The sequence below is a fragment of the Carassius gibelio genome, chromosome B5 (genome assembly GCF_023724105.1).
Source record: "Carassius gibelio isolate Cgi1373 ecotype wild population from Czech Republic chromosome B5, carGib1.2-hapl.c, whole genome shotgun sequence".
Taxonomy (NCBI): domain Eukaryota; kingdom Metazoa; phylum Chordata; class Actinopteri; order Cypriniformes; family Cyprinidae; genus Carassius; species Carassius gibelio.
The window spans coordinates 19,391,076-19,418,999 of NC_068400.1; the positions used below are offsets into that span (position 1 = coordinate 19,391,076).

The 27,924-nt window shown below is 36.0% G+C and overlaps 2 protein-coding genes across 2 annotated transcripts in view; both read left to right on the forward strand.

Annotated features, from left to right (window-relative positions):
* The window catches only part of LOC127958874 (uncharacterized), an 88,315-nt gene that overhangs the window by 38,417 nt on the left and 21,974 nt on the right, over window positions 1-27,924 (forward strand). The gene's annotated exons all lie outside the window — the stretch shown is intronic.
* Window positions 13,094-13,895, forward strand: LOC127958891 (pro-MCH 2-like). The gene has a single exon (XM_052557936.1). The coding sequence runs from the start codon at window positions 13,158-13,160 to the stop codon at window positions 13,530-13,532; it is 375 nt and encodes a 124-aa protein (XP_052413896.1). The 5' UTR covers window positions 13,094-13,157; the 3' UTR covers window positions 13,533-13,895.

Consider the following 27,924-nt stretch of genomic DNA (forward strand, 5'->3'; position numbering starts at 1 on the left):
CATGCACTCCCCCCACCCACAATTCCGTCCAGCCCGAGACTAGAACTCACAACCCTTCAATTGGGAGTCCAACCCTCTAACCATTAGGCCACGACTAATGATTATTAGATAATATTATTATAAGACAAGGTTAATTATCATTCAAATAATGACATGTATATTCCTTCCATTCTATTGAGATAACTGTTTTTTTATTAGTGTGCATGTTTGTGACAGGATTGTGTGAGTAAGAGACAGTGAGTGTGTGTGCGTGCAGAGAGCGAGTGTGTGTACAAGGCGGTTGTTTCTGTGACAGAGTGTGTGTGTGTCCGTGTGCACGTGCAGAGAGAGAGAGTGTGTATGAGAGGATTGTTTGTAACGGTGTGTGTGTGTGTCCACGTGCGCGAGCAGAGAGAGTGTGTATGAGAGGATTGTTTGTAACAGTGTGTGTGTGTGTGTCCACTTGCGTGAGCAGAGAGAGAATGTGTATTAGAGGATTGTTTGTAACTGAGTGTGTGTGTGTGTCCACGTGCAATAGCAGAGAGAGAGTGTGTATTAGAGGATTGTTTGCGTGCAAAAAGAGACTTGGGGTCTATCTCTCACACACATTTTAATAGAACATAAGAGCTATAAACGCAGACTCACGGTAATAGATAAAAAGGACAATATATAGAGAAAACATGTGAATGTTATGCTATTCTAACAACATTACCATCCTGGTGTAAAAACGAATATTGTCATCTGATCCAGCGATGCGGTGTAAACCAAAACGGGACTGTAACTGTACAGTTTCCAACTGATATTGTAGATCTTCCAATTTCCTCTTCAATTCGTCATAACTCATTGCCATTTCATCTGCCATTATACTGATGTTGCTGGAGTGACAGGGTAGTCATGATCAGGTGCCGTTTGTGGTTCACTCATCTCAGATTCAGGCGGAGACGTCTTTTCTGGGACGGAGCATCTTGGTCGACGATCCCAAACATTCTCTCTCAGTGTGGGAAGAGTATAGTGGTTCCACGCAAAAAGAGAGGGAATAACTCCCTTTTTACATTTTCTCAGTCCCCCAGGCGTCAAAACAAAATTAGCTCTAAGGAAATGAACACTACACACTCTAGTAGTTTTTGTAGGAATGAAGTGATCCCTACGGATTTTTCTTTAACCACTGAGCACGAACTTCAGCGTCAACACTGAAAGAATGAAAGCTTATCGCGTTGTTGTACCGAGACTAATTAGTGCACTGAGGTACACAGCAATGTAGGGAAGATGTTCTCTCCTGTCGCTGATAAACGACTTTATTCTTTTTTTATTTTAAACATGCTTATTTTTGCTAACGAAGACACAGATCTTCACTTCTTCCCTCACAGTTCTATACGACCGGAAGTAAGTATACACACATTTGCTTCCCGGAAGTTAAAGGGCGCCATCTTGTGCAACAAGCCCATTGAACTGCTGGTGTTGTCTGGCCACAATCTTTTTTGTTTAAAGTGCTATGTAAATAAAGGTGACTTGTCTTGACTTAGAACATTCATTGTTTCGTTTTTGTTTTTTTTTTTATAAGAAAATGAAGCAAGTAGTAGAATACAAATAGAATAGATAAGATAGAATAGAGAATGCTAGTGTTAGAGGATCAAGTGTAGATGAAAGAGATGTGTTTTTAGTCGTTTCTTGAAGATGGCTAAGGACTTAGCTGCTCAGATTGAATTAGGCAGATCATTCCACCAGGAGGGAACAATTAAGGTAAAAGTATGTGAAGGTGATTTTTTTTTTTTTTTGCAGTTTTGAGATGGTTCTAAAATGCACCATTCACTTGCAGAAGCCCCTGGAGGGCACTAAAGTCTGAAGTAGTGAATTTAGGTAAAGGTATTTCATAGGCAAACATCAATGCCTTAAATTTTATGCAAGCAGCTAATAGTAGCCAGTTTAAACTGAAGAATGGAGGTGTGACATACAATTTTTGGCTTTTTAAAGATTAATCTTGTGGCCGCATTCTGGATTAGTTTTATAGGTTTGATACAACTGACTGGAAGACCTCCCAAGAGAGCACTGCAATAGTCCAGCCTGGAGAAAACAATAGCCTGAACAAGGAGCTGTGAAGAATGTTCTGAAATAAAGATTTTCTTAAAGTTGTATAAAGCAACCTACAGGACTTTGCCATTTTAACAGTGTGATCTGAGAAATTAAGCTGAACATCAATCACAACTCCAAGGTTATTGGCTGTCCTTGAAGGAGTTATGGTTGAGAAATTGTAATGAAGTGATGGACTTGCTGAAAACACAGGCAATTCTGTCTTGGCAAGGTTGAGCTGCAGGTGATGGTACTTCACCTGTTAAGAAATGTCTGTCAGATATGCTGAGATGCTAGCAGCTATTATTGGATCATCAGGATGGAATGAAAGGTAGAGTTAAAAGTAGTCAATCACTTTCTCATAAAGAATGTGGAAGAGAATTCCAGAGATAAGGAGCAGGTACAAGGGAAACAGATAAAGAAGATTCCACTTTGGGGTGTAAATATAAAGCAAGTCAGAGAAAAAAAACAATACCCTCAGCAAACTAGACATCAGGGCCCAGGTCTCTGCCGAGTTTAGGGCTTGTGGCTTTAAAGATTTGATTAATATGAAATTAAAACGTTAGGTTTTAACTAAACCATACAATTTGTGAAATAATAATATTACATTTGCATATTTAACAAATAAGGGCATTTTGCAAGTTGGTCCAAAGTATCTTTTTTTCAGTGTAGTTAGGATAGCAAAATTACGGTGCCCGTAAAACGCCTTGTTCGGTTTAGTTTTGTCACGGTCACGAAATAATAACTCATGGGAACATGATGATATGTCGTGGCCATGAGATATTTATTCGTGGGAACGTCATATTATGTTGTGGCCTTATGTTGTGGTTACTTAATTCAAGATAAAATATGAATGAATCCATCTCTGATAATCCCGGGTTGCTATGGTCACGCAGGTTTGTTTGCGCATTACACTCGTGGCCATGAGAAAAACATGTCGTTCCCTCAACATAAGAAGTCGTGGCCATGAGAAATGGATGTTGTTCCCTCAACATAGCATCTCGTAGCATAGCACATAGCATAGCATCACATAAGGATGTCGTTATCTCGACAAAATGATCTCGTGGCCACGACATAATATGACGTTCCCACAAATTAATATCTCATGGCCATGACATATTATCACATTCCCACAAGTTATTATTTCGTGGCCACGACAAAACTAAGTAAACTGAACAAGTCACTTTACGGGCACCGTACAAAATAGGTTCAACAGCTTTTTTGTTGTTAACAGCAAAGGCCATTAGTCAAATTAAACTCTATTGTACTGCATCAGTATTAAATTGTCAAATTAGGCAGATTCCAATAAAGACAGCATGTGTGGCATTCCGTCATCCTCAAAAACATGATTGTAAGCATGACTTTTTTGTTTACCTTTGTACAATAAACAATTCTTGTACTATGTTGAGTCCACACCTGTTGTCCAATGTAAAATATATGCCCTAAAACCGTACTGAGTACTGAGTTGAGTTTCAATCAATTTGAATGGGCATTTTACTGTGAATATGCCTCTTTTTTGATTTTAGAGTCTCTGGATTCCCCCGATGAAGGTTACACAAACATTATTGAGCAAACTGGAAAAACTTAAACTTGGAAAAGTATTTTATTACTTCACTAAACTACTGTGGTACCTTCTCCGGGATAGCATTACTATGCAAATTACTATGGACCGTACAACACTATTTTTACAATTTCATTGTTTCTGAAATGTCAGAATTGACACATTTATTATTATTATATAAAACCCAGAAAATATTAGGAGCTGCCAAAACACATACTTCTTAAAATATTGTAACTTTTGAAAATTTTATTTCACCCTTAAAGGACACAGCTGTGTATTTCCCTCTTCAGATATAATCAGAAAGTGTATGAAATGTGAAGGCAAAAGAATGAGCTTTGCTCATTTCCATTTGCATTGGCTTTTAGCAAACTGCTGCACATGGATCTCAGGAACATAATAGAATTTGTTGACTGTTAATATGCACTATTCATCCCATGAAGAAGGGAGCTCTATTGTTCACCTAGCTGGAATAACACTTCAGCTCGGACGACAGTGCAGCCTGCTTCTTTGTGTTAACAAAGTTCTGCTGCCATGGGCTGACTGGTGGCTCAGGTTCTGTGAGAAGCACTGTCTCGGCTCAAAAGTTGCCTTTCCTTAGGCCCCTGAGCCATGGTCTTGTGTTTTGCTTGGCAGATACTGATATAGTCAGCTGGTGTGCACATTTCAGAGCAGAGTCTACAACCTTGGGGACTCATTTCTATGGTCGGGATAGTGAGGTGTGGTAGTAAGACTGTTAACAGGCTGATTCTATAGCACACAAACTGCTTTAGGTGCTGTGCTCAGGGTGCCAGCGAAAATAGAGAGTGAGAAGTACTGAGAAAGACAAGAAAACTGGCTGGGTCTTAGTTTAAAAAATATTCTACATGCAAGCATTTATATTTGTGTTGTGTAGTTTGGTGGAGGCAAACACAACAAGTGGGTTTGGTGCAGCTAGTAACACAAATATTACAGACATTTAAAATCTACATTATAATCAGTAACATGAGCTAATCTGATCTCTAAACAGACTGCAGAGCCCTGCTCCAGTTATGTTCACCGGAGGGAAGGTTACAGTCCAGTTGGATATAGACAAACAGAGCATGGTTAAAATTCTTCAACTGTTCCACCCTTAATTTACAGTTGTAGAAACAGGTCTGTTATGAGCATATGGCCTGCAGCTGTCCTCAAATGGCCAAAAAACAACCTTAAACACCTGCCCAGGACACACACACACACACAAACACACACACACACACACACACACACACACACACACACACACACACACACACACTCTTTTACATACTGATAACTGTTGTGACAACAGTAACCATAACATGCCTTGATATGCAGGGGTCAGTACCTGCACCTCCATAACTAACAAATCAATTTGACAAATGAGCCATTTGAACTAGATTGTTACATTTTCAGAAGAAAATAAGAATAGTATTTGTCCCTGCAAAACGTAAAGGGCCCCTATTATACTTTTTCACTTTTCTAACTTGAGTTATTCTGTAATGTAGCTGTTTGGGCATAAAAAAAGATCTGCAAAGTTACAAAGCTCAAAGTCCACTTCAAAAGGAGATATTTTATTTAACAATAATCATTTTTTTAAAACTACAACTAATGACTCGTTTGGACTACAACACATATTTTCGGGATTTGTGATATCACTTCACGAATGGGAAGATACCTGGTTGAGCTGCACTAGAGAAGGCACCACTATGTCGGTGAAAAGCTGGCTTTCCCAAGGCAGACAAACTTAGAGTGGTTACAATCATCTGGGTTTAAATCTCACTCAAATTGATTTGATTTTGATGCAATATTTAAACCAAATGGTAAGGGGCATGACATTTCCCGACCAGGCGCAGAGTGGAGCAAGTCACAGACTGGCCCAGCTAACCAATCACAGCACACTTCGTATTTTAGAAGGTGGGCTTTCATTGATACAGGAACTTTTTGAGCCATTCATACCAGACTGGGGAGAGAGGTGTTGTAATAATGTAAAATATGTGAAAAATAATATGTTTTTCGAACAACCTAGTATGAGAACATGTTTAAAAACACCACCAAAACAAAATCAAGACTTTGTAAAAGAACATAATAGGACCACTTTAAATGGCTGATGCAGTGTTAAGGTGTTTCTTATTTGGATCTTATTATGCTGATAAAAATGTTGTGTTTGTTTTGTTCCCGCCTCCTTCTTCCCGATGATTAGGGAGATTTTATCATTACATATTTATATTTAAAATTATTACAATCGATTTCTATTTGATTTTTAAAGTGATTTTCACATTAAAACAGGTTTGGAAACAATATCTAAAAGAAAATCTTGAAAGCAATATGGACTATGCATTTTTTAACTCCTTGATTGATTATACTCTTGTACAATATGCTTGTGTGTTAAATTATGTTCAGAAACATTCACTGTTTTCCATGTGAAGGAAACCATGTTTTAATGATCTTAAAATTATGTTTGTAAACACTACTAGCATAACTCAGTACAAAATGAAAGAATAATGCAAAAGTATACAAAATTTGATGCAGGTGAGATTTTCTCCTCCATAAGCTTCAGAATTTGAGATATGCACTACAATGCACTGAGACAGATTCAGTACATTAGAAACGGTCTTCTGAAACATAGAAAAATAATAGTGTGTTAGAGGCCAGTGAAAACCTCATCTTCAGAGACATTTTTTCCATTTTCTTCAAGTAAATGAAAACTATAACATTGTGCCATTGTTTTGTTTCTCTCTATATTGGTCTGTCTATATTTATCTGTCATCATGATTCGGTTCCACATTCTCACTGATTTTTCCATCAACAGTCAAGGGAAAATCCATCATGTTTATCTGCTTCCTGCTTTCTTTCCCTTTCTCTTCATAATTAGAATTCACTTTGAGCCTCATAGAGTTAGTAGTAAGATTTGTTTATTTTGTATAGCTAAATCAAGTGTTAATGGACAGGGACTTTTTAGAAGAAATGACTGTAAGGGTTTTCACTCAGGATTTTCCCCAAACAATGCCCATGGCTCAATCAACATCTGCCAGAATAAATTTTGAACATGAATTTAATATATATATATATATATATTTAGGGTGAGCAGATTAAAGACATAAAGACGGCTGATATAAAACAACAACAGTTTATTTTCACAAAAAAAGACATAACAAAAACAACACGGTATTGAAAATAGCAAGACTGCTAAGAGTCTATCAGTTCATCCTAAAATAGTCCAACAGCAATCCGTGCATAATAGACCCAAGTGTCCAACTGTGTATATACAATTCAGTTAATGTGTTATTCAAAAGTGCAAGTGCAAAATAGACCTGGTTGGTAATTAACTCCACAAAATTTTCCTTCTCAACACAGGCAATAACCCACTTCCTGGGTGAGGTGTTAGGCCTCTTTCTTAGGCCACACTGCTCCTTTATATGGAGAGGCTACTTCCTGCTCCCAGTCATGCGATCTCTCACATGACTGGAGTCTCAGTTTTTAAAGACAAAAACACACATTTAAAAGGAGCAAAATCAACAAGGAAACATGTAAAACCTATTAAAACTCTGATACACCAATATACTGCTTTATACAGAGTGGTAAACCATGTCCCTTATGTTGCATCGTCACAAAGACCCCTCCCCCAGCCTACGGCATGTGAGGGAAAGAAGTCCATGCCCATTCAGGATTTGCCACACTTATATTCCATATTGTAGTTTACCCCTCCCGTGTGCAAAACATTGTCTTGGAAATAAATTATGTTAAATCAGGCCTTCCCACCTAGGCTCATGGTAAATGGAGGAGGCAAAGGAGACACTGAAGAGAGGAGGGATTCTAAACCAGAGTGGGTAACCTGGGTCAGGTAGCACTGTTCCTCCCTGGTCCACATTAGACCCAGTCACTCTGGCGTGTGGTCCTTCCTGGCACCTCCTAGCTCCTGTTAACAACTCAATAGCAATCATTTCCCGTACTGGCCACCAATATGGTGTTTCCACAATGAGCTGGGGACCTTTCGCGTGACTTGCCATTGAGTTCTGGGTAACCCAGTCAGGATATGAAATAATTTAAAATAATGTTACTATAAAACTGTACCCAAAAATCAGTTATAAGCACAAAATATACACACAGAGCTCTTAAAATAATGCTTCTTAATAGCATGAAGAATTAACATAAGAATAAGATCAAGCGTTAAGAAAGTAAATGTTACATGATTAAAAACATGTTCAATAAATAGTTTTTTAAATATCCTGAAGAAAATGTGAGTAATAGTTTATCCTGCCCACATGGAAAAAACCAATATATACATATATGTTTCAATATAGGTTTTTAATATATGTGACATATATAAAATTGGCCGTTTTCCTATATTATATGTACATATATGTACATATATTTACACATATATGTACATATATGTACACATATGTACATATATGTACACATATGTACACATATGTACATATATATATGTGCATACATATATAGGTACATATTTCACCTATAATAGTAAAATTAAAAACCATAGCTGCTAGGCAACATAAATAAAAGTCCAAAATATAGAAATGTACATTATGTATTTACAAGAATAATCAAATAGTACAAGAACAAAAATAAGACAAAAAACTGAACAGAAAAAATAAATATCTTTATTATTCTTTGAATGTCTGTCATGACGCGCCTCATCATCCTCCTCCGCCGCCTCCTCTTCCTCTTCCTCTTCCTCTTCCTCTTCCTCTTCCTTCCTGCACTATCCAATGAAGTTTGATAGGGTGTCCGAGATGTATTTATTTTTTCGGCTCACAAATTTTTGAGCGGATAGGCATTTTCGTCCACACGGATCTGGCGTTTTGGAAGAGTGAAACCGATGTTTTGAAACCGGGTCCAAATGGGATATATTTGAAAACGGCGCCTTTGCGTTTCATCCGGACATCGAATCCGTACATTTTCTAAAAAATATAACGTCATCAGCCCACATCTCGCCCCTAGTCAAAGACCACTACATCACGTAACGGCAACAAAAACATGAACAAACACTGAACGATTGTATTTTTTATCAACTAACATTAACATGGATTAATAAATGTATTGTTCCATGTTCGTTTGTGTACCACGTGCAGGGTTTATCAGCAAATCCATGTCTTCTTCTCCGTTTAAAGTGTATCTCTGTGGCAGAATTACAGCGCCACATGCTGGTCTGGCATGTATACTACAATGGTTTCGCATGGACGCAGATATTTCTTGAAACGAGGGACAAAAAGATTGGGGGTCCGTCTCCATGTGGACGTGGCTAAAGAAGTAACGGGTACTTACGGTTATGGATACAAATATAGCGGAGTAAAGAGTACAATATTTGCCTCTCAAATGCACTTGAGTAAAGTCGTGAGTACTCCCCAAAAATGATACTCGAGTACAGATCCCTCAAAATTGTACTTAAGTACTGTACTCAAGTAAATGTACTCTGTTACTGTCCGGCTCTGTATATCATGTTAATTACATGTGATACCAATTTCACGTGTTTGCACATACTAAAGTTCTTGTATAATTTTTTTTCGTTAATTCTTAGTTTTTGCCTTGATAATAGAAAATATGAGCTAGGCATCATGTATGACAGTCAAAAATGAGATATGAGCTACAAAATGACCAGATCCTGCCATTAGCTACAAGACATATCTTTTATGTATAGGGCTTATATGTGGATATGAAGAAGCAATACAGGATACCTATATTTCCTGTATATGCACATATATGCACCTCAATTTTGCCTATATGTGGCATATATACCCATATATGCAGCATATATGCAGTGTATATACACATATATGCATATATATGCAGCATATATGTGCATATAGCATATATGTGCATATACACTGCATATAGGTTTCATATATGCGCATATATCTACATACAGGTTCTTTCCATGCGGATATTCAAAACCTGGTGTTAAGGTGTTATGTTTGGTTGCTAGGTGAACGGTACATTCCAAAACCTTCTCTAACTACAGTATGGGAGTTATGTATGATTCATTTTGATTGGATTGTGGTGTTGGTCTGTAAACACCATAAAATTCCCTAGGACCTCAGGATGCAGAAGCAGTGGATGAAACAAAGTGAGGCCACAATGATCCATTCAAATACATACTAACTATGCTTTGAAGCCTTGAAACTGATGCAAACTACAACACATTTTATACTTATTCAGAGAAATAGGCATTCTCGGTGGCAGCTATGTGTAGTGTTACGTCCTACACAAAATGGCTGTTATTGGACAAATGAATGCATTCATACCAGTTTGATCTTTTTACATCATGTTTGGACTTTATGCATTCAGAACATCGCCAAAGTGAGTAATACCAAACTTTCAGGACGCTTTTCTAACTGTGTTTAGGACTATGCAAATGAGTTCCACACTCTGATGCCAGAAGTCACTCACAGAACTGAAATGAAAAAAAAAAAAAAAAAAAAGTATAAACTCCTCCTCATCAGAATGGGGTATTTTTCAACCATTTCAGCAGACACTCCTTTTTCTGAGTCTCCAGCCTGTTTGGTGAGAGACAGCAACAGAGACAAGGGGTCTTCCAGCCTGAACATGAGGAACCAGGAAGATGAGGGAATGGGTTTGGGTCCAAATTTTAAAAAGTCACCCAGGTCAAGGTCAGGTCCCAATCAAATTTTTTGTGTCCCTGGCCTTTTTAACATAGTGCGTGTTACCAAAGTCGGTCCAAAAAATAAATACCTGGCCGTGATCAGAGCCAATCATCTGTATGTTCCCGATTTTAGGACCCTTTGGGGCTCCAGGAGATCAGCATCTCATAGCCCTTTAAATTCAAGACTGTTGAATAGAATTTCTGCTCTTTTCCTCACTGTATTGTTACCTATACACAATCAGTGGAAAGAGTCACCACCATTGGACTGCTCACTCGATCATGGGGGACATAATATCACTTTGGGATTGTTGTATATTATCAGTATATGTTTTATAGCTGATGTCAGGTAATAAATAAAGTGTCTTTATTTGTATGATGCATAATAAGGTTATTCAGCTTATTAATTTCAGAGAAGCAACAATTTATCTTTCCGTATGATATCATAATTCTGCCAAAGAAACACCCAACTTAATCTCTTAATCACTATCAAACAGCCCTGGCTGGGAGTGTTCTCATTTTGCCAAGTAAAAAACTGGTGATGTGGAAATGGTCATCTGATATAGACATAACCACATATTAAGTGACGCGTAATGCAAAAATCACAATGCCATTGGTGACATGAGTACCAATCACTACACAAGGTACGGGTTTGGATTGGTTTCTATGGTCTTACTACATTTTAGTAGTACTCAGTGACTGAAAATGATGCACAACAAAATATTCTGGTCACAAGTGGTAACAGTCAATGGCTAACCTCAATTGTTTGGTTACCAACATTCTTCAAAATATCATATTTTTTGTTCAACAGAAAATCTTTTGAAATAAACAGGTTTGGAATAGGTGTTGGAGCAAATCGGAATCCATTTAAAGAGCACAAGATTGTGCTCACAAAGTGTTTTGTTTTTTTTTCTCAAGAGAATAATATGTTTCCTGCATCTTGAACAACCAGTAAATAATATCTAATCACAGAACATCTGCACAATCAATCAATTTTACATTGAATTTTTGAGTGAGAAAGTAAATTCCGTCATATTGCCATATACAGCACCCTTGTGGGAGAGGAAATGTGGTGGCTAGAAGCCATGTTCAAAATCCCCCAAAAGAAGAGGAGAGGACATTTCGAGCCCACAGACCATCTAATAGTAAAATCCACCCACCTTGTTCCTAATGCTCACCAGATGAGCATAGCATGTTTTCCCATTTTAGATATCTTGTTTGAAACCAGCCTTTCTTATCCCAACTGTGATTACACTATTCCTATGGTTCCAAGCCTCATTATTATTTCACAGTTGCTCTCTTTGCTCACCTCACTGGAAATTATTGTTTGGTAGGTAATCAAACACTACACTGTGGACACACTACAGAAGAGAGAAATTATGCAAGAGTTATACAGTGGTTCACTTTAAACTAACCTTTAATGTTTATGCATTAGATATGAATCATCATATATTTCATATATTTTATTATTGGGGAGGGCAATGTATATTGGCAAGATATGAATCATCATATATACATTTCAGTAATGGGGTGGGAAAAATGAAGAATAAATAATTGGCCACTAAATGATAAATTTATATATTCTCTGGTGTTGTTGGATGTTCTGTTCTGCTCTGTAGTCCTTGATATAAAAGATTTGCCTTAAAAATGTATATTTATTATTTTGCAGTCTTTCATCTTCTCAACGAGCCCAACACTTTGTACAGTTGAATAATCTCTTACTTAAGATTCTCTTGTTCTATTAGATGTCCTATTAGAGGCCTTGCTTCCAATTATTTTTGACACTTCCGCTTTAACAGTACAATGTGACATGGCCTTTCATTATAGAAAATTACTAAGCCAGTCAAAGGGCCAGAAGAAGGTCTTATGTCTTAAAAAATAAAGTTGAATTTACAGACACACACACAAAAAGTGATAATTGTATTTATAACAATTCTGAGACTACTATGCTTTTAAATGAGACATTTCAATATAGAAGTCTTAAAAAATACATTTTTTGAGCTAGATCAAAAATCAGAGGATAGAAAAAGAAAATACTGTGTACATTAGACATGGAAGATTAAATTCTGACAAATTAAGAAAGAGTTATTGAAACCTGCAGTTAATATAAACCTGCTCGTTTGGATATTGGATTTGATTTTGGAATTTTGGTTGTAAAAATTATAAGTGGTAAAAACTTTAGTTATTATATGTACTAGAATACTAGAATACAACAACCAATTTATTACAAATCACCTGCATTGCCATGATAAATGTTTTTGTGTGGTTCATTCAGTGAGTTTATTCAGAGTAAAATGAATGTATAGATGTTCTCTGTATCATGCAGCATTTACCAGCAGGAGCCCCATTCATGCTGCACTGACATGATGCTTGATACAAATTGAAACACCTGCAACACTGTCGTGAATCAGTAGCACTTTTCCAAATGTAATAATACAACCTCCTGCTGGGTGTTGATCTATTATTTTGATCTACTAAGGCTAGAGCCTCTTTTGATGACTTTGTCTCGTGATTCTAATGAGAAAACAGTTATTATTAACCTGGACTCTTCAACAGGTCTATAATCCTCTCATATTGTTTCAAAGTGTGAGGATTCTGTAATTATATCCCCTCTTACAATGCCCACTCAATGGAACCCTGCAGTCTGCATGCTGAACACAAGCCACATTGTAGGAAATCTTAATCAACTTTCCACCAAACAAAACACTTGAGCTATGTCAGTGGTCTCATCAGGTTCTCAATGAGTTTTTGTGTTTTTGTAAATAGACACATACTCACGAGAAACCAAAACTATGGTGAATCTAAGGATAACGTGGCACATTTGCAGACAATGGCTGGTAGGCCTATAAAAATGGACAAAGTTTTCACCATTATCAGACCAGCCATCACAGAAGACAACAGCTGAACCACTGAAGAAACACAGGATCAAGAATGAAGCTTTCTGTTGGTACCGTCCTCATCACTGTGGCACTTTTGTCCGAATGCTACTTCAGAACTGCTGCCATCCCCATGGCCAAAGCTGAAGACACAGAGCCAGATCTGCAAGGCTTGAGCGAGAACTTGGAGGAGAAATCTCTGGGTATTGCACCAGGCAACTCCAGGATCATCGTGGTGGCCGACTCCAATCTGCTGAGAACCCTAACATCTCTGAACAGAGGACTCCCTCATCTCAGTCCCCCCGAGAGCCTTCTCAGTACAGAGCGCAGAGATGTTGGAACAGACCTGAGCCCAAGCATCGCCATCATCAAAAAGGACACCATGAGGTGCATGGTGGGAAGAGTGTATCGACCATGTTGGGAGGTGTAGGTCTTCTGGGACGACGGAAAGAATAAAATCAGATTCACTTTCATTTAATCTAGTGTTGCTTGTAGAGAGGATGTAAAACTCGATGCTATTTAATGAGGCTGATGCTATTAAATGCTGAAAAGATTATTCTACCAAGGTCTTATCTGTTCTTGTCTGTTCTAATTTAATAGCTTTCTTTTTCATACTTCTCTTTCATTTGTGTTCCATTTGAATATGGGATTTGAGGGTGTTGTGATCACTGATCATACCAAAAATTTTTGACTAGGTAAAAGTGATTGTTCTTAGCATTAAGTATGAATTTTTTTCCAAATTAAAATATTTTCTACAATGTTAGCTTTTAATGCAGAGCGTACTACAAGTCATATGTTCACTAAATTACCAGTTCAAAGTTATCATAGTTTAAAAGATCAATATTTTATCATGCCATATTCATTTTACGCGGACTTAAATCTAATTTTAGCAGATGAGAAAGTGTAAAATGAAACCAAACATTTTATATTTTACTGTAAACAAGTATCAAAGTAGTATCCAAATATCAAACATTATTTAGATTTTTTTTTTATGCTTTAGCGAGTAATTTACAAAGACCACTTACATAGGACTAGCAGTTTAGGTAACGGACAGATGTATAGTCATTATTCATGTTCACAAGTGTTAAAGTGTGTTGTTAAAGGAAAAGTGAGATTGAATATTGACTATTACATAACTTAGTTCAATTAATTTATCCATTATAATATTTTGATAGATTCATCTAATTAATCTCAATCTCATTCAGATTTAAGGCTGACATTAATGCCTTTGATTTTACTTTATGAAACAATGACACTTTCCATCTTGTTTTCTGTATCACTGATAAAAAATAAATAAATAAATGAATAAATAAAAAATCCATCAGTAATACATTGTGGTTGTAATTAAACACTGTGGCCAGGCATTTTTAAAGAAATGCTTTGCCTGGCTCAAATGGTGAGAGTCTGGGGGCAGGACTACCCCTGTTAGTCAGAACAGTGAAGGGGAGTGTTAGATTTTTCATTGTCTAAATAGTTTAACAACATTAATGGACAGAATTCCAAATTGTAGTCAATGACGTGTGAATGAAATCTCTCTGTGAGTACAACTTTTGCCATGCAACAAAAGGTAAATCAACCTTTGTCTGTGGACTTCTACGTCATTTTGTCATTATAAGGAATTTATTACCCTTTTGGCAGCATTTGTTCAGACTTTTCTTTCCTTCACACACACTTGGCTAATCGCTTTAACCTTATGGCTTTGATTAGTGCCACACTCCTGTACATCAAATTACTTTTCCTCCAGCCCTCATAACTCTTTAACTGATTTGTGACCTGTTTAATCTTTGCTTCCTGTCTCCTGTCATTGGTTAGTGGTCAAACACAACAGTGGAGGTGGAAAAATATAATTTTCCTCCTGATTAATAACACAAGGTGCATATCATGGGAGAGGTGATGTTTAAGATAACAACGAGAAAAAGCACATTAATTGAGAAAAAGAAGAACAACAACCACCACCATTAGTTATTCTTTTGTTGTAGCTCTCAGATAACAAAATATGGTTTCACTTTTCCTAGATGAGAATATCAAGTCTTTGCTATCTTTGTTTAAAATATTTTCTTCAGACTAAGACAATTTATGATCAGTAAGGTTATTCCCTGAAATTCTTCCCTGTCCATGTCTTGTGATCAGTCCTTTTATTTAATTATTATTATTATTATTATTATTATTATTATTTTATTGTCTAAAATCAAAACTCACTCCAACAATGCAAGTTATAGATATTTACATGTGACCATATAAAACCTGTTTATATTAACTGTCAAAACATTTTCACAATGCATTTTTTTTTTTATAATGTTACTTGTGGTTGCACTAAAACAAATACAGCAGACAGAACATTTTGATTGTGCCTGCCCTTTAATCTGAGGGTGTATACTGAGAGGGGAATTAACCTTCTGCATCTTTCTAATTACAATGTCTGACATGATCAGACGAGAGTGCCCCTTATCTGCATGTTGTGCTAAAATTCTAATGCTGTCAAATATAGATGGTCAAAGAGAGGACAGGCAACCTTAAATAGTGGTTCAGTATGCAGACTGAGAAAGAGAAAACAACATTTCTGTCATACATATTTTGTGCAATGAAAATAGATTCAAAATAATGAGTGGAGGATGATAATGGAAATTCTTACACTGAGTATGCTAATGAAGACTAGTTTATATAGCATTATTCAATGAAGATAAAGATGCATTTTTCATAATAATTTCAAGGGCATGCAAATAAAATTGTGAAATATATTGCCGCTTACTTATAAGGCCTAAACGGTTAAGCTTTTGTGTGTTTAACATATTTTTATCATGCTACAATCATCACACTCTTTAAGGTTGCAAAAACTTAAAAGTAGAAGGACATCAAAGTCTACTATAAAGAAAGAGGAGTATTATTACATTTGGCTCCTAAACTCCTAAACTGGAATATCATTCCAAATAATGTTTGTGGATCAGACACACTCTCCCAGTTTAAATCTATATGATAGACATCTCTTTAGCCAATCAATTACATAATATATCTAATAAGGGATTTTTCCATCAGCAGGCTAAATATTAATCAATGTGAAGGCTTAGTCAACTAAATATGCAGTCAGTTGGTCAAAGAAGAACATGCAAATATTGTTTTAATAAATATCACGACACTAACTTAATAAATGAAGTTTTGTTTACAAAAGAAATAAACATGTAACATGTAAACATGTAAACAACCATGAGCCCATAAATGTAAACCTTATGTCCATCATGTATTCTGTTTTGCATATATGTTATATTATGTTTGCATACCTTACATTATTAAAGCTGCAGTAGGGAACTTTTGACGCTCTAGCGGTTAATAAACAGAACTGATTGCGTCTTGCGGAAGAACATTGTAGCTGGAGCTACTTCTCTCTGTTTATGTCTATGAAGAATCACAAAGGTACTGGGTTACTCCGCCGCGGTACCCCCGAAGCAGTCTAAAATAGTCCGAATATAAACACTTATTATAGGTGTACCCTAGTGATTCAGGACAAGCTAAAAACACGGTTTGAAAAATGGATTCATGGTGTACTCGCTTATTATGTTCATTTTTCTACATTTTGAACACAAACAAAGTTACGGACCGCAGCTCTGATTGGTTGTTTTTTACCGGGAGTGCATGACTTTCTGCAAATGGCAATAGGACCACTGGGAGGAGCCAGAGGAGCTTGATTTTTTTCACAGATTATACGTCTCATATTCTACTGTCAGGACATAATGACAGGTTTAATAAATATGTAAAAAAAAAATTTTTTACAAAAGTTCCCTACAGCACCTTTAAAGCAGAAACACTGTAGAACATACAACTTTTTACTTTATTTGTGCATCACACAACCCTCTGAAAGTGCAGAATGGTAAATATGATTACACAATTAAATTAATATTAACTAAAGATTACACCAGCTGTAATTTGTATCTATATAGCAGGCAAGTAGTAAAATGTCCAAATTCATAATATTTTGAATGGCAATATAGACTATTGATACTGATATATTTTGCAGTGAAAAACAAACAACAACAACAATAACAAAATATATAATAGTATATCTGGGGCCCCAAAGTTTGTTCTTGCCTCACTGTAAAATCCAGCCCTGGATTCTACCAACATTTTTGTGTAGTAGATATTATTATGTATATTATTATTATTATTTTTTTATAGTAACCTTATATAGTCGCCAATAAAAGGGAATACATTTTGAAACTGTACTTTGTAAAGTTACACATAATTCTAAGTAATTACAACAGGCTATTCGTAGTTCGTCAAACTAACAAAAGTTAAGTATATTGTTGCATTACAAAACTTGATCAAACAGTGCTTCAGAAAGTTTCTACTGCACTGTAAAAAAAAATCCAACTTACAGTTTGTATTATAAACTCAGTTTTTAAAGTTAATTCAACAATTTAACATTAAAAAAGTTGAGATAACACAGAAATGTCAGTTAATTAGAAATTTAGATCAATTTGTTACACCAAATTAATATTTCAAGTTAGAACAACTAACAACTTTAAGTTGGTTAATAGTATTGCCCACAAAGGATGATGAGCATGCGCAGTTTCCTCAAGCGGCCTCTGTTTATTCCCTCATTGTGATCGCTCTGGTAAATGTAGTTCTATGTGTATCAATTCACGATATGATTTAAATTAAGTTTGTTCACAATATGTGCTTTTGTACAACATGGCAGCAAGGTAACGTTAGTCAGTTAAATTTTCTTGCCTGGTCTTATTGTTGCCTCAGGTCAGACGTCACCTATTTTTTCCCGCCTGACAGTGTAAGTTAATCTCTCCGGTAGGTGCTGTTCTCTATATAATATTTACAATAAGAGTTGAAATATGTTTGTTCAAAATATGTGCTTTTGTACGCCGTTTTAGAGTTGCCTTAGGCGGCGACCAGTTAACGTTGGTCTGTCATTGTTATCACTCCGGTAAGTGGTGGTTCTTTGTGTATCAATTTAGGCCATGATTTGAATGAAATTTGTTTACAATATGCACATCTTTACAACGGTGTAGGTGGCGGCAAGTTAGTCATTTCAGTTTTCCTGCTTCGTCTTCGAGTTGCCTGAGAAGGGTCAGACGAGCGTGAGGTTTATTTTTTTCTCGGCAGTGCAATCGCTCTGGCAGGTAATTTTCAGGCTATGAGAATAATTAACCACAAGCTCTAAATGGTATTTGTTCACAGTATGTGCTTCTGTACAACTGCTTAGGTGGCTCCAAACTGGTCAGTTCGTAGTTCAACCTCTCCTGCTTTGTCTTCGAGAAGTCTTTAAGTCATTTGGTGGCTTTTTTTCCCGACAGTATCATGACTTAGGTAAGCACTGTTTTATATACATTAAGTAAAAGAATTTAATTATTGTTAAGGATATAGCTTTCTTTATTTGTTTATAATATGTTCATTTTGTACAGTTGTGTGGGTGCCTTTGAGTTCTGAATAAGGTTATTTAAGTTATAAGTGTATTAATTAAAACAAATGTAACCGTATAAGATAAGCTTGTGTGTTTTCGTCTCAAAGATGCATTTTCTTAATTTAACTTATTTTAAATGTATGTGCTTAGGTGTACTATAAATCTGTATATTTAAAAAATGCATGTAACTTAAGAGCTATTTTAAATTCATAGTTTTTTTTTTTTTAATATATATTCGTTTAACCAATTTGCTTGCTTTTAGATAAGGGATAGTTCACCCCAAAATCATAATTATGTCATTAACAACGCACCCTCATGTCGTTCCAAACCAGTAAGACCTCCATTTATTTTGGGAACACAGTTTAAGATATTTTAATTTAGTCTGATAGCTCTCAGTCCCTCCATTGAAACTGTGTGTACGGTATACTGTCCATGTCCAGAAAGGTAAGAAAAACATAATCAAAGTAGTCCATGTGACATCAGAGGGTCAGTTAGAATTTTTTGAAGCATCGAAAATACATTTTGGTCCAAAAATAGCAAAAACTACGACTTTATTCAGCTTTGTCTTCTCTTCCGTATCTGTTGTGAGAGAGTTCAAAACTAAGCAGTTTGTCATATCCGGTTCGCGAACGAATCATTCGATGTAACCGGATCTTTTTGAACCAGTTCACCAAATCGAACTGAATCATTTTAAGCGGTCCGCGTCTCTAATACGCATTAATCCACAAATGGCTTAAGCTGTTAACTTGTTTTAACGTGGCTGACACTCCCTCCGAGTTCAAACAAACCAGTATCCTGGAGTAATTCATTTACTCAAACAGTACACTGACTGAACTGCTGTGAAGAGAGAACTGAAGATGAACACCGAGATACCAGATAATGACTCTAAAAGAATTAGTTCTAATGTTACCGCTGTATTGTTTTTTTTGTTTTTTTTCTGATTAGGGTGATGCAGTGCAAGATATGCTGATTTGAACACCCTGCCCAGGAGGTCCTTTTGAAACATGACCAATTGTGCCACTACCAGGGAAGATACTGCCAACTACCCTGCCTCTACACAGATTGCATCTTCTCCTTTAAAACCATTGGTTGAAGTCTCACCTTTTAAGATCACAAAAGTGCTTATCTTCACGTGAGAGGCACTTAACATTGAATAGTGAATTGTGTGACTTTAAGGAAATTTGTAAAACACCCTATTATTCCAAACATATAAGGAGCCATTTAAAAAAAAAAAAAATCATGAAACTTTAAGGTGCCCTTTTAGCCAGTGTGTATTTTAAAACACATCTGATTTCATCATCCAGTGGTCACAGAAGTCAAAAACATTGCAGCTTTTCCATTACAGACTTTAAAGCAAATATCGTTATTCAAAATGCAGAACCAAAATACAGTGAGCCACAAACTCTTTGTTGCTATGCACACACTTTTATCACCATTGCAGTTAATTTTATATTGCTTGTGATAGATATGAAGGACAGATATGAAAGCCAATACATCTTTGACTGGACCCGTTATTTTTGCACATTATTTTGGACTTGAATTTTGTGATAGTTTTTATTTGATGCTTTCCCAATTTAATTAACTGTGTAGAAGTTTTTAATTTTGCAACACAAATGTGACAAATAAGCTCTTAACTTGAAAAAATCTTTTATAAAATTTAAAATAAAATAAAATTTATTTATTTTATTGCAAATGAAATGACTTGATTTGGTTTGTCATTTAAACTTGCTGTTCTACAAAAAATAAAATAAAATAATCATATTGATGAAATAAAAAAAATTGTGATTCTGTCCATTTTAAAGATTTTTTTGAGGACCAATGTTGTACTGAGTAGCATTTAATAAATTAATTCACTCATATTGGATTGACAGTTTTGTGCTTAACTTTAAACTGCTTGAGTAAAACCTAAAGTTCTGAAGCTGTACTGTAAAAAAAAAAAAAAAAAAAGTTGAGAGCTCAAAAACCTTTGGAAGCTGGTTGCCTTAAACTTAAGTGTTGTCTTTTTTTTTATTTTATTTTTTTAAGCAACTTCAACTATCAGGTTTTGTAAACTTATGGAGTTTTTATCATTTAAAAATATAGTCAACTAAACACAAGATTGGAAGTTTAACTAAAAGTTCACTATTATTAATATATTACGTGAACAAAAGTTTGTACAACTAATTGACCTTTAAGTTAACTAAAAAATCTGCTGACGCTGCTTGACTTATTCATAAGTTGGGCCAACTTAAAATTTTAAGACAACCAGCTTCAGCAGATTTTTGAGTTTACTCAACCTTAAAGGTCAATTAGTTGTACAAATGTTTTGTGCATGTTCAGTAAACATAATATATTAAGTTAAGTGAACTTTTAGTTAAACTTTACATTTTGTGTTTAGTTGACTTAGTCATAAGTTTGGCCAACTTAAAATTTTAAGTCAACTAAGCACAAAATTGAAAGTTTAAGTTTAGATTTTTTACAGTGTGGTTGTTTGTAGTCCTTAGGCAGTTGGTCAGTGTCTGCACCTCCACTGGATAAACCCAAATCCCAGTAATGTTCATTTGCATAAAATGGAGAAAAACCTAGAATAAATGTATTGTGAGTTTAAAAGTAGATTAATGATTTGCAAAGAATGCCAGAACAGCAAGAGTTTGTGTATATGGTATATGGTCAATAATTTCCAGGGGCCCTCTAATTAAGTGGCAAAAGTTGCAAAATATTACTATGTTGATTTTCTATGTTGATTTTCATTGTCCAAGAAGAATACTTTCACTTTTAGACTTCCCAGAACTCTAAGCAAACTGACAGATGTAATTGATTCGGCTCTGCTGCTGTTAATTGTTTACACTACCATCTGACAGTCTGACTATCACCTTTATTTATATAGCGCTTTAAACAAAATACATTGCCTCAAAGTAACTGAACAACATTCATTAGGAAAACAGTGTGAAAAATAATGCAAAATGATAGTTAAAGGCAGTTCATCATTGAATTCAGTGATGTCATCTCTGTTCAGTTAAATAGTGTCTGTGCATTTATTTGCAATCAAGTCAATGATATCGCTGTAGATGAAGTGACCCCAACTAAGCAAGCCAGAGGTGACATTAAAAGCATATTAGTATGTTATGTGTAAGCCAGGTTAAAGAGATGGGTCTTTAATCTAGATTTAAAGTGCAAGAGTGTGTCTGCCTCCCGAACAATGTTAGGTAGGATATTCCAGAGATTAGGCGGCAAATAGGAAAAGGATCTACCGCCTGCAGTTGATTTTGATATTCTAGGTATTATCAAATTGCCTGAGTTTTGAGAACGTAGCAGACATAGAGGATTATAATGTAAAAGGAGCTCATTCAAATACTGAGGTGCTTAACCATTCAGGACTTTATAAGTAATAAGCAATATCTTAAAATCTATACGATGTTTGATAGGGAGCCAGTGCAGCATTGACAGGACCGGGCTAATATGGTCATACTTCCTGGTTCTAGTAAGAACTCTTGCTGCTGCATTTTGGACTAGCTGTAGTTGTTTACTAAGCGTGCAGAACAACCACCCAATAAAGCATTACAATGATCTAACCTTGAGGTCATAAATGCATGGATTAACATTTCTGCATTTGACATTGAGAGCATAGGCCGTAATTTAGATATATTTTTAAGATGGAAAAAATGCAGTTTTACAAATGCTAGAAACGTGGCTTTCTAAGGAAAGATTGCGATCAAATAGCACACCTAACTGATGACGAAGAATTGACAGAGCAACCATCAAGTCTTAGACAGTGTTCTAGGTTATTACAAGTGGAGTTTTTAGGTCCTATAATTAACACCTCTGTTTTTTCAGAATTTAGCAGTAAGAAGTTACTCGTCATCCAGTTTTTTATATCAACTATGCATTCCATTAGTTTTTCAAATTGGTGTGTTTCACCGGGCCGCGAAGAAATATAGAGCTGAATATCATCAGCATAACAGTGAAAGCTAACACCATGTTTCCTGATGATATCTCCCAAGGGTAACATATAAAGCGTGAAGAGTAGCGACCCTAGTACTGAGCCTTGAGGTACTCCATACTGCACTTGTGATCGATATGATACATCTTCATTCACTGCTACTAACTGATGGCAGTCATATAAGTACGATTTAAACCATGCTAATGCACTTCCACTGATACCAACAAAGTGTTCAAGTCTATGCAAAAGAATGTTGTGGTCAATTGTGTCAAACACAGCACTAAGATCCAATAAAACGAATAGAGAGATACACCCACGATCAGATGATAAGAGCAGATCATTTGTAACTCTAAGGAGAGCAGTCTCAGTACTATGATATGGTCTAAATCCTGACTGGAAATCCTCAAATATACCATTTTTCTCTGAGAAGGAATATTACGAGTTATAGAAATCATCAGTAGAAGGTATAATTATAACGAATTAAATTTAATGATCTTGTAGAAAATATTATTATTGTTTAGACAAGTATAAAGCAAATATTTTGTTTGAAAAGAGAGAGATTCAATACAATCGTAAATTATCTTACACAGGTTAAAAAAAAGTAGAGCCAGGTCAAATCACAATTAATGAGATTTTATAGAATGTGCTTAAAAAAAAAAAAAAAAAAAAAAAAAAACATTTGGAAAATGTAAAAAAAACAAAAACAAAAAAACTTGATTGCATTATTGTTTATTAGGAATGCATTTTCTTTGTGTTGATTCATGAAGGAAAGCTATAGTAGGCTTTGGGGTCCTATAGCTCAGCACCGCCACAGAAGCAGTGTCAAACATTACATCCCATGGGACAGTGTATGGCTCCACAGGGTTGGGTGACATCATTAATGGAGGCCTGGGCAGAAGCACGGCTCCTGAATAATTTATGTGCTCTGTATTCATCTCTGTTATATCCTGGCAGCATTCATGCAGACAGGGACCTTCTCGCTAAGTGCATTAGAATCAGAATAGAGGAAACTAGCCTTTATTGAATGAATCCAATCAATAAGTGCTGCTGTTGCTGTATGCATGAGGGGAAAACAAGACATTTTGGGAAATGAAGTCATGGCTGCTGTATAACTGAACTGAATAAGCAACCATCTCTGAAATGTTTGACATGGTCATTTGAGTTTGGTGTATTATTTGAGCTGTTTTAATAAAATCACATTGGTGTGAGTTACAGAGGCTCCTGCATCAGGTTACAAGGCATACAGTATATGTATAAAATAAGACAATGGGGGTGTACAGAAATAAAATACTGTTGAGAGGAAATTAGATTATTTTATTATTGTGTCTATTTTGAGAAGGGTGTTTTACAAATGAGAGAGATTTTCTTATGGCTCATGAGAATAAACCTTGAGATGTTGTGTCTTTCAGAAAATCAATTCATGAGTTAAGGATTGCATCATTCATGCTGGCAGCTTTAGACAGAATATCCATTGATAGATAATGAATAGATCTTTTGTTCATGAAAGGTAATCATTATTTTGATGCTGAGAATCATGTCTGAAACATGATTTTGTACGATTTGTCTAGACCCCAGTGACAGAGAGGTTTAGGGGCAGGGTTAGGGGTAGGTCATACAAATTGGTGAACTCATAAAATACATACAATTTAGAATCGAGTTCCACAATTCGTATAACTTTTAACCATCTGTATGAATATGTACGAATTGCCATGAAATTGGGTTGGAAACAGCACATGACCCAGATGACAGCTAGGATGACCAAGTGACCCTTACTCTATCAGCACAAACAAAATAAAACCTCTTTCTGAATGTTGATGAAAGTAATGTGATGTTTTAAGCAAATGAAAACAACAAGAACTATTTGGCTGATTTTGTGAGAACTTTGCTTTTCTGTTTTTGCTTTCACAGTCATTATCACTAAATACTTTTTTCAATGTCCAAGACGTGTGATGTTATGACATCATATCTCCTTATTAACATATCTGCAGTGAATGTTTTTTCACCATAAAGGCAAAAGATGGGAAAATTTACATTTTGATATAGAATATGATTTACCACATCTCTGCTCACATTGAGAAAGAGGTGCCAGACATCTGTGTTTATATATAGGGACTGCAGCTAAATGATTCAACAATACATCCACGATTGCACAACTCTTCATGTGGTCATTGCAGAGTCAAAGAAATCAATACAATGCCACCCATTTAGCTCTATTAACTTTTTTTGTCCTTCCACCCAATGAAAGGTTTGGACCTGCATGCTTACTCAATAGTTACATTTTGTTAAAATTTCAACTACACCTTTACAAAAACACATTGGTAAACCATAGTTAATCATGTCCATTGCAGTGGTAGTCTCTTGTGCATGACACTAGGATGCTGCTATGCAGTTGATAAGGTGGTTATACATGTTGCTATGCAGCTGCTTCTGGATGGTTGCTAGGTGATTACATACTGGTTCAAATCAAGATCCCACCGTTTACTCTCCATTATCATCTGGCAAGTGAAAAGGTCTGATAATATTAAGTGTCTTTTACAGTGCACGACAAGTTACTCACAATGAGTGTTCAAATCAAACAAATACCTGCTAATAAGTACTTATGTGTTAAATGAAAATTAAACTCAATAGTTTTTGTCAGTTACTACAGAAAATAATTTAGACAAATATCTCAAACAAAAGATGTTGCTTTGGGACAAGCATACTATAAATGTATATACATAAATAAATATTAAAGGTCCCGTTTTTCCTGCTTTTTTAAGCTTTGATTGTGTTTACAGTGAGCAATATAACATGTGTTCATGTTTTGCGTTTAAAAATAAAACTGTATTTTTCACACAATTCACCTGTCTGTATACTGCTGTTTTCACTGTCATAAAAATGGGCTGATGACTTCCTTGTACTATAAAGTCCCTCCTTCAGAAATACGTAACGAGTTCTGATTGTACCAGCAGTTCCTGTGTTGTGATTCGACAGCAGCTTAGCGCAGGCTGCCCTCCTGGTAACGCGATTGGACTAGTTTTGAGAAGCAAGTGGGCAGGATTTGTTTTGAAAACCTGGCAATCCTGATCTGAGCGCACGTGCTGGAGATGTACTTATAATCACAGGAGCGTTTTTATTAACGAGATGCGCATGAAAATCGCATTCGATTTTTTTGTATAGCCCTAACATGTAGTTAACAAAGTTAAACAGCGTTGCCCTTTGTGTAATAAGTTACATAAACTGTTAAACGCCCCAACTTAAATAATACACTTACCGGTTGTGGCCCATAAACAACGCCTTCTCCAGACAAAGAGGGAACTGCTCCATCTTTCAAGAATAATCTTTGTGCGAATCTGGCATTAAACTGATTGAGATTGAGGAAGCTGTCCTCAGCAAAATGTGCTGCACATAGTTTTACATGTGGATAATAATTTTCGGGAACCAAGTTAAACATAAATTGTAACCATTGATCTCTAAGTACAGCATCCCTGGGAAGGCCAAACAAAGATGATTTGTCTCCGAGATTTAAATAACAGCGTTTTGACGAATGGCGACAAACACAAACACAACTCTTCCTCTTCTCCGTCGGAACGCAACAAGACCATGCCCTCTTTTTTGTGTATTCCTGTGGGCGGAGGATAGTCAAAAAACTGTTTTAGTGACGTCATTACTGCAGGAACTAGAGGGATGTAGTCCAAACGGGTCGTTCGTTGTAGGCAAATTCTGTTAAATAAAATATTTCGCTTGGCATTGCACTTTGAGCTTTAGAATTTTACAGATATTATTTGTACTTTAACAACAACATTACACACTAACTAAAGTTTAAAACATGGGATCACGAAGAATGGGACCTTTAAAGTTCAAAAACAAACATTGAGGGGCCTTTTACACAGTCATCATGATGCTTCAGAACACATCAGTCTTAATGTCTGTTCACACCTGAATAGAACCAAACACTAAGGCTTGGACACAAAAGAAACCTTTATTCCCTTCATGTGCCATAGAACAGCAGAGGTCTGTAAAGTTCAGGAAGAACATTGGGCTTTTTTTACTTGAAAATTGAAGATTATTTATGCATGGGACTCCAGGCTCTGAGAGACTGCGGCCCAGATGCCAGCCGTGCTGTTATTAGTGTCTTTCCGTCCACTCCACATGGTTGTGTCAGCACAGTATTACAGTGTATGATGTAGCTGTCCATCAGTGTAAACAATGTGCAAAGTAATTAAACCAAAAAGTACACGATTTATAAAGTTATTGGCTTCTAAAGTAAGGTGTCGACTCTGAATCGCTGAAACAAGTCGTTACTGATTTCAAATCTTTTGCCCATCTCTATGCACGTCACTAGGAACACTTTGCATAATAATCTCCGCCTACAGTCTTGGGAGAAACAGAACTCTGACCTGTCCCACCCCCCCACACAGACGTTAAATCAGAAGAACCAATGGCTAAAATTCATTTTTACCACAATACCAAATCAGTACAACAAATCCCTTTTGTTGTGTCCACAACATTTCACCGATGACTGCTTTTCTAATCTCGGTGAGTACAGCGTGATTTTCAAATGCCTGTCTGCGCTGATCGTCATGTACAAACACACCATTAAAATGAAGTGTAACTCCGTGAATACTCAACGAAGAGAAATGAGAGAGATATCTATAGAAAGTTTGACATGTCTACTTTAAAACTAAACAAGTGCTGCCGAAAACAGATATTCTGTGATAAAGTAATCCATATGAAAACAATGCGATGTCTGTTTTTCATGTCTCCCTTCATTATATGTGACCACGCCCCCACGCTGAACGCGCTATTCAGATTCAAACTGAAGCGCGCGGCTTGAATACACACACACACAGAATAAAAAGCAGCGAGACTGTTCAAGTTTTTTTTTTTACTGTTTGTTTCGCGATGAGAGGAATAAAACATAATTCACCCCAAACAGATGCTAACGCATAGTTTACCGTGGAGGTGTGTGCTGAACAACCAATCAAACCTGACTATGTTAGTTGACCAATCAGAACACAGTATGCTACCTAAAGGTGGGGTTTAAGGAAACTGAATCTTTTGAACAGCTTTGCGCCAACCGTTTGGGGATCTTTGAGAATTGAGGTAATTTTAAAATGATATTTTGACAAAATGACAATGTTTTTTAACCTTGGATGGATTTAAACCTAATGTACAGGACTTATAAACAGTGATAGGAAGCTTAGAATTTTCATCTTACTGGCTCTTTAATGACAAAAACAGCATTGCATTAGCAAGTGCAAGGTTGGTGGTTCGATTCCCAGTTTTACATGTTAGGTAAAGGTAGGCTTAACTAAATGTGTTATGCTAAATAGCACAACATTAACACATTTAACTAAATGTGCTATGCTAAATACTACTATTAGTAGTAAGTCGCTTTGGATAAAAACGTCTGCTAAATGCATTAATTTAATTTAATTTAATTTAAATTTAGCATAAAACAGATAACCAGTCCTTGATTATGATTGGTTGAGCCATGTTCAAAGTTGTTCTGCA

Coding starts and splice junctions, on each gene's coding strand:
- LOC127958891 (XM_052557936.1), top strand. CDS start 13,158: ATGAAGCTTTCTGTTGGTACCGTCCTCATCACTGTGGCACTTTTGTCC.